The sequence below is a fragment of the Solanum dulcamara genome, chromosome 3 (assembly GCF_947179165.1).
Source record: "Solanum dulcamara chromosome 3, daSolDulc1.2, whole genome shotgun sequence".
In the NCBI taxonomy this organism is placed as follows: domain Eukaryota; kingdom Viridiplantae; phylum Streptophyta; class Magnoliopsida; order Solanales; family Solanaceae; genus Solanum; species Solanum dulcamara.
The window spans coordinates 72576366-72586661 of record NC_077239.1 but is presented as its reverse complement, the minus strand read 5'-3'; the positions used below and the strand labels follow the sequence as shown (position 1 = coordinate 72586661).

At 35.9% G+C, this 10296-nt stretch overlaps 1 protein-coding gene across 2 annotated transcripts; it reads right to left on the bottom strand.

The window, feature by feature from the left end:
• Positions 1-1600: 1600 nt before the first annotated feature.
• LOC129882846 (uncharacterized) lies at positions 1601-9105 on the bottom strand. Of its 2 annotated transcripts, none has more exons than XM_055957329.1 (9): positions 8958-9105; positions 8357-8430; positions 7476-7629; positions 6488-7365; positions 5544-5717; positions 5329-5445; positions 4281-4460; positions 4090-4136; positions 1601-2206 (listed from the first exon to the last, which is right to left on the bottom strand). In XM_055957329.1, exons 2-9 carry the CDS (start codon positions 8402-8404, stop codon positions 1891-1893), a joined length of 1914 nt encoding a protein of 637 aa, XP_055813304.1. In that variant the 5' UTR covers positions 8405-8430; positions 8958-9105; the 3' UTR covers positions 1601-1890. The 2 variants fall into 2 exon arrangements, with proteins under 2 accessions (XP_055813304.1, XP_055813303.1); XM_055957328.1 differs by having other exon boundaries at positions 8357-8427.
• Between the last annotated feature and the right edge of the window lie 1191 nt (positions 9106-10296).

Sequence of the window (10296 nt, the reverse complement as noted above, 5' to 3'; positions counted from 1 at the left end):
AAATGGCAAGGATGTTCAAAGCAAGTTAGACAACAGAGGGCAAGACTTTACATTATTTGGAGATGTACAGTCTTGCTTCTCTGTTGGCACGATTAATCGTTGTGATAGACTCAATTTCTAGTTGTGTAATTAAGTTTTCTGATCAAGGATGGATCGATTGTACATCTTTTTGAAGTATTGTCATAGCGCTAAGTTTTGTGTAGGAGTAGAGTTAAATTACATGTACAATGTAAAAATATATACAAAGAGTCTCAATGACACTTTTCGTATTACTAATTGACAGAGCTTTATGTTTTTCATTTGTATTTATATTTGCAGTTTTATGATATGGAACTAGGCCACAAGTTTATGGACCACAATTCTTCATTTTCTTGGTTTTGCAATTTGGTTGAAGAAAATGAATATCAGTAAGGAATTCTACAACTATAATCTAATTAGAGACTTTCATCTAAGGGTAAGGAGTAGGAGTTATGGAGACATTCTAATTTAGAAAAATACTTCATTTGCATAAAGAGACTAATTATCTAATGTTAAAAGTGATAAAAGGCGCAAAAACGCATCTATACTATGGTGAAAGTGTCGATTACACACCTAAACTATGTGAGGATCCTATGAACCCCCACACCTGAAAAAGGAAGAAGAAAAGAGATGGAGATCATAACAGTGAAAGAAGGAGAACAAAAGGTTTGAAAGAGGATAAGGGTCCGATTGTTTGGGTTTTAAAGAATCAAATGGAAAAAAGATACTAAGATCCATTTTTTAGTTTTGATTAACCATGTGTTTGCATATACTGGATTTTAACTTGTTTCATTCATCACGTAAGTAGTGAAGAGGATATATAATACAATTAAAAAAAAAAAGTTCACGAGGGAAGGGAGGAGGGCATAAGTATAGTTGTTGGGTGATTTCGCGATAGTTTAAAAGTGTTTCTATGTCTTTATCTCTATAATATTAGAACAAAACTTTCATACTTGTTGCTTTCCCATTGCTCTGATTTGAAAAACCAACTTCCAAGTCTCCGACTAAGTTTGGGAATGGGAGGTAATCTACTCATTTAATGATATGTGAAGCAAAGATTGTCCATAAGAAATGATGTTTCGTAATTAATGAAAATAGCGTTACGTGGATGGGAATTGATGTAGAATGATAGTACGTTAAAAAGCAAAAAACACAATGACCTGAGATTTTGACAAGTACTTGATCCGCTCTAATTTAGCAGAGAGAGGAGAGTACAACAACTACGCCTCAACTCTCAAACAAGGTGACAAAAACTATTACATGCATCAGAGTTCATTGCCCCTCATTTATGTTATTTTCATGTATATGCACGAAAGGGCCACATGGGTACAACACAAATCCAAAATGTTGTCTAAATAATGGAAATGTGTCTTCAACCACAAAGAACATTTCATATTCAACTCCTATAGCTCTGCATTCCAGAAATATGGAACGGGCATACGATAAAGATTGCTATAAACTTAATTCCTACGACGACATTCCAACTCCAGTAGCTCCAGAGTCTGGAAAGATGATTCCCACTAAAACTACCAAAGCAACTAAAAAGAGACCATAACGTGGATAACTATATGCGAGACAAAGCTCAACTGAACGAAGCAATCTGCTGATAGAGAACTCGACCGAGTACATGATTGTACTTCTCTAATATAAGCTGTTATTTATAAACTTGTACTGTACAAATACTTCAATAGGATAGGATACTTCTTTAAAATAGCTCTCAACCAACATTGCAAAATGAGCATAACAAACTGGAATTCCGAAGAGGTTCGTTTCTAACAAGAAACTTTATTTAATAGATGAGAGAGATATGTTGGAACTAACGCAAGCAGTCAATGGTTCTTCTATAATAGTCACGGCATATACCCACTTGATTCACATGCATAGCTCATGGTTGTCAAAGATTTCCCATCCATCATCCAGAAGATCCGTGTTATGGATCACCGACTTAACATCTTCAGATGCCTTGTTCTCCTCCTCATGAGTAGATACTGTATCCAGCTTTTCTGGAGAATGCAACAAATCTGCAGGGTCGGGCACCTGATCCAGTGCCATACTCTTTGAAGATGAACTTGATGAGGCTAAGATACAGCTGGTCTGGCTTGAACATAAAGATTTGCAAAGAGGAACACGATCATCAAATTTCTCTTTCAACAACCTCACATCTTGGCATATGACAGAGATTTCGCCTCTGCAAAAGGGTGCAACAATCTATTGAGTCGAGCGAAATAGTGACACAAGGATCTGAGTGGAGGGGGGAAACTGAAAACAACTGGCAATATGATTAGAAAAGTAAAGCAGACCTCTTCGATTTGTGTTCTATAACTTAGCCTGTCTAATAATATTAGTTGTGGAACGCCCGTGCTAAGCACGGGTCCAAGTTAGGAAACTCTGTCCACCAAAGCTAGGACAGATGGAAAGAATCACCAAGTGTTTTTTTGTCTCCTTGGGGAATTGAATCTGAGACCTCATGGCTCTCAACCCCACTTCATTGACCAATAGGCCACACCCTTGGAGCTTTATTTAGTCACAAAAACAGAATATATTTTTTTAAAAAAAAATTGATTTTAAGGTAGCAAGTCCGACAGAGATAAGCAGGTAGCAAGGGGAGAAATATTTATAAAGCAAGTTTAGCAGTGGATATGCAGATTTCAAAGGGACACAATGACACGGTGTTCTATAAACAAAAATATTTTGAAGTATGAAATTCAATTTCACATTTGGCTATGACCCCACTCGAACTTCCATATGAGAACAGTTTATGCTAGTCAAAAATTTGGTGCTATTAGCATAGTTTAGACGAAATTCAATGAACCCCTAAATTCATTGATTCTTCATATATACTACATACTTAAATATTCTAAAATATGCTAATATATTAATTCTTGAAACATATGATCACTCTAGGTTAATGTACCAAAAGCCAATGTACTAACATCTTCCACAAGAAAGATAAGATTTAATGCAAATTCTAAAAGGAAAAAAATATGAAAATATGGCATGCACTGAAGCCACTTTATAATTTGTTAAACTCATTCAAGATTTTAAGAAAGTATTCTCTTTTCACCTCAATGAGGCAAAGGTTCATGCTTTTCTCCTCAATGATCAACTAAATTAACCCAAGAAAATTCTCAATAACTTCAAATTTTCAATATCTATTAAGTTATTTTGGACAAATAAATCCACTAATTTTACAAGAACATCATTAAAGTAGAAAGACCTTAAAGTAAGCCTCAATAAATTTGAGGCTCTTTATAAGCGCACACATGAGCTCAGTAGAGAAGTATCAAAATGTGAGAAAAAGAGGGAGAGAGAATATGGAGAGCAAAATGTAGGATAAGAACTTGACTCAACATATGGTAAGAACTAATATGCTATGGTATGAGGGGAGTGGAAGCAAGAACCTTCAAAGTTGTCAATATTTTCCAAAACGTACAGGACAGATGTAAAAAGTGTCTTTAATGAGAGGGCAAAAAGAAACCTTCAAAAAGAGACAACACACACCAACTACATGGCCCCTTCCGATCTTAAATAACAGTTGAGGAAAAAGAAGGAATATGTAGGGAAAGGACGCTGCAACAGCCATGGGCACAGAAGTATCTACTATAACAACAAAACATACTAGTCCCACTAGTGGGGTCCAGGGGGATAGGATGTACGCAGACCTTATCCCTACCTTTGGCATAGAAGTATCCGAGTCCAAATAATAAAATTTCCGAAACGTCTCTTTTTAATAGTAGCAAAATATAATGGTTTTGCTCAAAGGAATTTCAAACCAAAGAAAGACATGCATGAGCATAATGTATGATGGACAGGGTATACCTTCGAAAACAGATCATAACACAAGAATACATTTAGTCGGGATGGCTGCCTTTTCCCCCCAATACTATGTAAATATAATTTGTAGTTACATATATTAATTTTAAGTAAAAACAAGCTTGAATCAGACTGCTAATTTTACCTTGGGCATCCCAACCAAACACAGTTCCATTTTTATCCAAGCAAATAACCCACATTCAGAGAGCACAAATAACAAAGGAAATTTTGAAAGAGATCCAAAGAAGTTATACTTACTGCAACATATCAACAACACGCCCCCGATCCACCAGGAAATCCCTCAACTGTGCAACAAAAGAACGAGAAGATAAAATCATAAGAGTTAAAACTACCATTTTCTTTTTGCTATACAACATTACCAGTTTCAAAAAAACTAAAATCTTCTTGTTATGCATATAAAAATCCATTTAAATAGCGAGGGTCATTACCTTAGCATTTTCTTCTGCCTCTTGCTTCAGAACATTTGCCTCTTGCACAACTTTTTCCATAATGATTTCCTGATCAGCAAGCGCTTTACGTGCAACCTCTTCCTTGTCTAGTCTTTCTTGCTCAGCAGCTTTCATTTCTTTCTCAGCAGCAGCCATTCGCACCTCAAGTGTCTGACGCATCTACACAAAGGGAACTTTAGATGTTCAGGTAAAAGAAGAATATCATACTGCTATTTACATCCACCCTCTCCTTCTATTTGAATAGAACCATAAGTACAAGCAAAGCATCTGTGATTTAGCAGCTTAATATCCACGTGAAAGCTGCCACTCAAGTCCTTAAACAAGTAGTATGAAAAACAAATCAAGAACAAAGAAAAATAAAGAAAAAACGAGCTCACTAATGAAGGCAGAATACCCTTTCAAAGGTGACATATCATGTTGAACGCACTTGTTTGACCATAAAGATTTTCCTCCATTATTCCTCTTAGAGGTACAAAAACAAATGTTTACATTAGTTAAGCTTTTCTTTCTTAAATTTTCCCCTTGTTCAACTTGTGTCCTCTCACCTTCTCACAAACAATCCAATAGGTAATCTTTTTGTGCCAGTCCAGTCCTAGTGTCCTACATGCTTGAGATATAATTCGGCATGTCCGAGACTTCTAGTAAACCGTCTTATCGAAGGAAAGCAACAGTTAATGAAAAGCAGACAATGTGGCAGTCTATTTACATAAAAATATTTGCATGACACAAGTCATACTCATTAGTTCTTTGACGATTCCAGGTATTAATCAAAATAGTGGAACAAAATTGTGTTGAGGAAAGAAAATAAACAGAAAGAATATCAAACTCTGAAACACGAATGCACGCACACACACACAAAAGTAAATTAAAAAAATAGAAGTCACAGGTCAAAACTCTCACATACAGCAATTTCTGTCTCACATTCAAGGTGCGGAGAAGTAATGGATAGCTGTATAAGATACTCTCCTTACAAAGTCTCTTATAACGCTCCTCACTTTCACAAACAAAGATTACAACATCCCCTCACCTCATCAAGAACTGCAAGAGATTTGTCCCTTTCATCTGCCAAGCCGAGCAGGCGAGATTGAAGCTCTTTAACTTCAGTAGCTAAGATGGCCTTCTCACCATATACTTCACCAGCATGCTGCAAAATGATTGTGTAGCATAGTACTTAGGTCACAAGTGATGAAAGAACTAAATTATCGTAGAAAAGGGAAACATATAGTTGAAGAGAAAGGCAACCATATCATTTGCTTCCTTAGCATGTCGTAACATTTCTTTCAGATCCTCTACCCTCTTAAGCATATCCAGTCCCCCCTTAGCAGCTTCAAACTTTGCCTGCTCTGCAGCTTCCTCTTGGAGTTCAACTTCTCTCATCAAGCAGATAACAGACTCCACAGCCAAAAACAGTGTTTTCTGCACCAAGATTTAATTAGAGTTCCAGGAGTTCACGAAGAAAATTGCTAACCTCCCTTATTAGACTTTGCTATTCTCAGTACCCATCTTTAATGAAATAATGATATGTTGGCATGTGTTGGGGCCAGAATAAAGTAAGTACGTGGAAGACTCTAAACATGGAGGACATATATGCAACCCTGACCTGTCCCGTGCAGAAATATAGAAGTCCAAGCTGATGCATACGCCAAAGTATTAAAAAGCTAAAGAAAAGTCACAAATGACTAACAAATGATAAAGGGTAGTGGTGCTTGTACAGACGACTTGCATCACAAAGAGATAACAATATCAGAAATAACTAATCAATTGATCAAGCATTCATTATGAACCACTAGCCAATGCTACCTATTCTATTGAATTGATAGCTGACAACAGTTTGCTGTAACAGCGAGAGTAAAAAATCCATATACAGTAGTAAAACCTAATTGATGAACATTTGGCAAAGATAAGCTGCAACGGAACTTTTCACTGCAATTGAAGCCCCAAATAATATATATAATCCATAACAGATACCACTAAAAGCAAATCCTACATGCACAACCAATCTTTGCCTAAGAGCGCCTGTTGACTTCCACTTGAAAGCATCTAACACTCCCAACTTTGCCCAACTACAGCCTCCAGTATCAGCACTGGCCAGTTAATCTAGAGATATACTAAGATATTTAGCAGAGTCTCAGTTAGTCGTTCACATTCTGCGGAATAACTGGTCTGGAAAATGATATAAAGACTACCTTGTTACTTTTGGCTTCTGTCATCATATCCTCGAGAAGGTCAATACTACAAATTTGACCTGATGCAGTGACCACTGAATTTGGCATTGATTCTTCTTTAGTTACAAGAATTACATCCACCAAATCTTTACTAGATGTAGCATCGACTGAATCACCTAGTTCTGCTTTTTCTTTTTGATGAAGATTGAGTTCTGTTTTTTCTAGCTCAAAGTTATGCACATCTGGTGCAACCACAAACTCTATACTACTTTCAGAACCACATAAAGTTTGAACATTCAAGCGCGCAACCTGACTCTCAGGATCTTTCATGTCCTGATTGTCCATTGAAGAAACCTCTTCATGTATCCTTTTGTGCATGTGTGCATTAGAATCATCACAAGGTGATTTATCAGTCCCTTCAAGGGTATTATGCAGAACAACACATGCTGTAGGCAGACCAAGCTGATTGTCTGCAACTTCAGCTCCATTATTTTTGTTTACTTTGAAAGAAGTTGCTTCAGGACTTGCAGAGTGTTCACATTTCTCATTCTCGCTAAGCAAGTGTGCACACTTCTCATAAACATCATCTCTAGCCTCATCTTTAGCATCTGACATGACATATGTGACTTGGCAGGGTTCGTAAGCAGTAACTTTGTCATTACTATTATCGCACTTCTCCAAGGAAACCGGTGTCCCACCTCCATTGACTTCGAATACATGATCTCCACCAACAGCATCATGATAATGCTGAAGGGATTCACCATCAGTATCTTCAATTGTTTGATGATGTCCACAACCAGCATCATAGAATGATGAGCCATTTTGCAGTTCATCTGAGTCTTTTGTATTGTGAAGAAGAAAATCATCAGTCTGTGGACCTCTATTAGAATCTACTGCAGCTGAGGCAGGCAGAATATGGGGAAAAAAAATACTTCAGTCTGATAATGCCAGTAACGAAGCATAAATGTTAACCAGAGAAGATGGCAGTTGCACCAAAATTAGGCCATACCTTCAGATGATTTGACAGTAACCCCACAATGCTCAGAAGAAGTTGAGGGAAGCTTAGTCAAGTAGGGGATAACTTCACTGAGGACCACCTCAACAGCTGTGTCAGCATCCTTACAATGCTCAATAGCAACAGCTCTAAGAATTCGAGAATCAACCTGACCAATTAAGAAAACTGAGTGTTCAAACTGTATCTTTTCTTGGTACATGCCTTGCAGCAAATCCCAAACTAACTTAACATGGATAATTCAGAACGATACTCCTTGGGGGATAATGCTGGAAAATCATTTTATTTATCATCATCAAAACTGATTCTAAAACATTTGAAGACAAAAGACTTTCAAACATCCCAAGGAGTAAAAACATCTTCGCACTCTTGAGGTATTTTAAAATAACCAATTGGGAGAAAGTAGAAGCTAGTAGTTTGATTCTTGGATTAAGTAAGTAGTGGTAGAAGAAAATATTAACAATAATAGTTTGAAAACTTAATATGTAGGAAAAAAACATCATATAAAAAATTATTAGTTCAACATATTTAAATTCAAGAAACTTCTGAAAAATGTATAGAATAATATTATTAGCAGAACACTATCAGAAGATTATCATATGAATTGGATCTAAAAGAGGACAAAGGGAGTAATATTGATCGAATTGTATGATTATGGAACATAATTTCATAGGAGAACGGACATTTGTAACAAGTTGTGACTTTCACCACATTAATAACAGAGGTCATTTGATGCCCTCGAATATGAATTGATGTTATACATAGCTCTAAAGATATATGCTGCACAGATGCTTAAATTGTGCCACTTCACTGTAAGCCCAAATGAAAACTTGAGCATATTATGAGATCTTAAACTAATATAACATATATCATCCTACCTCAGGAAAAATATCCTGCAATCCCTTATAAACCTTCTTAAATCCCATCTCCGACAGCTATGGATGTAATTCTGCTAAAAACAATTAAGGAAATGTGAGCAGAGACCATGAAAGCATCAGTACTACCAAATGACATCACAAAAACTCAAACCACACAAATAACTGCATTAATAAAAAAACGCAATAAGCAAACAAAATGCCGAGATCAAATCAATTAACTACACCACAATCACAAACTAGCTGGATTCTATACGGATCATGTCTGCTCTATCACGGCTATTTTCATTCTAGTATTAAAAAATTCTCCAATGACTGGAAGAGTACAATTTATATAAGCGAAGAAAACCCTAACACTCCATTAAATTATCAAAATGAAATTAGAGGTATCCAAAACAGAGTCAGAGAACAGAATTGAAAAACCACCGACTTAACAATTCCGGTTCCTCTCTTTCTCAGTAGCCGGAAAACGAATCGATAAGGTAAAGCAGCAATCAAAAGGTCACAATCTCAGATTCCAAATTACACTTACCATAAAAAAGCAAAAACCCTAACAAATCATCAAATTCATCAGAAATTAAAACGGAAGAATTCAACCTCTAACCTTATGAAGAAGTTAAGGATTTGAAATGCACGGTGGAGGAGGAGGAACGCGGCGGTTAGTCGGTGACCGGCCGGAAGCAAAATTATGTGTTATGGAACGTAGCGGATAGTACAGAGTCGTATTTATTTGTAGTGCTATGTGTGTTGGAGACCTACGCCGCTAAGGAATCACAAATAAGATGATTTTGTCATTTAAAATTTATCTGAGGATAATATTGTCAATTTTAATGTACCGACTCTAGACTTTCGGGTATTAAATTTGGCGGGTTGATGACAGAACCATTCCAATGCATGCTGGGGCCCGCTTATCCGTCTTTGTGGGCCCTATCTAAACCTTTTTGCTCCTAAAAGATGAAAAAATCATCAAAATGGTCCTTAATATATAGGAGTTGAACTATTTTGATCGTCAATGTATATCTTTTGACAGAAATAGTCTTTGATATACATTAAAAAGTGTTTTATATAACTTTTTTTTTAACTCACGTGACTTGGAAAAACATAGAAGCAAGTTATTTGAGTTTTGTATATGCGTTAAAAGATTTTAAGTTTTACTTTTATTATTATTAGTTATTAAAAATTAGGATGAAAATAATATATCAGAGACTATTTTAATCGAAAAAGATATAAAATAATTCGATCTGTATACATCATGACTATTTTGGTCATTTTCTTCCTAAAAGACGGAGGAAACTACCAAGAAACCAGCCACGCAGTGATCATGGCTGTTGCTATGCCAAAAATGTAACGTTAGCTAATAGCTACTAGTCAAATCTTTTGTTTTCCTCGTCTTTTTCCATCATAAATTTTAAAATTGAAACTTGAAAATCAATTGATTTTACAATATAGATGCATACAGTGATGATTCTTGTGGCATTATAAATTTTGAACTTTTGAAACTTAAAGTTATGTTTGGACATATATTTTATTTAAGATTAAATTAAAATTTTGTGAGTGAAAGTAAAATTTTTATCAAAAACTAAAAATATTTAAAAATCAAATTATCAAATTCTGATTCAATTTTATGACAAAAAAACCTCAAAAAAGTTTTAGAGGGGGGAAGCGACACTGCAAAAGTGGACAGCTTATCCTTGCACAATACATCCTGAAGAGTAATTAAGGTGCACGAACATAGGCTCAAGTTAAGTACGAGTGCATTAAACACCTCGCATTCACGCAACATTCATAGAAAGACCACACTCTATCAATATCATAATGTAGGGAGTGTACTCCGACTTAAACATCAAGGTAGTGGTGGCAAATGGTTGGATTGGATCAAATTTGGATGGATTGAATATGAATTAAGTCAAAAAATAGATTGGATTACAATCCACCCATATAAA

Excerpts from the sequence above, each read along its gene's own strand:
- LOC129882846 (XM_055957329.1), bottom strand. The coding sequence starts at position 8,404 with ATGGGATTTAAGAAGGTTTATAAGGGATTGCAGGATATTTTTCCTGAG. Across the intron at positions 5,446-5,543 it reads CTAAGGAAGCAAATGATATG|CATGCTGGTGAAGTATATGG; the intron begins GTTGCCTTTCTC and ends ATCATTTTGCAG. Across the intron at positions 2,207-4,089 it reads CGTGTTGTTGATATGTTGCA|AGGCGAAATCTCTGTCATAT; the intron begins GTAAGTATAACT and ends ACCCTTTTGCAG.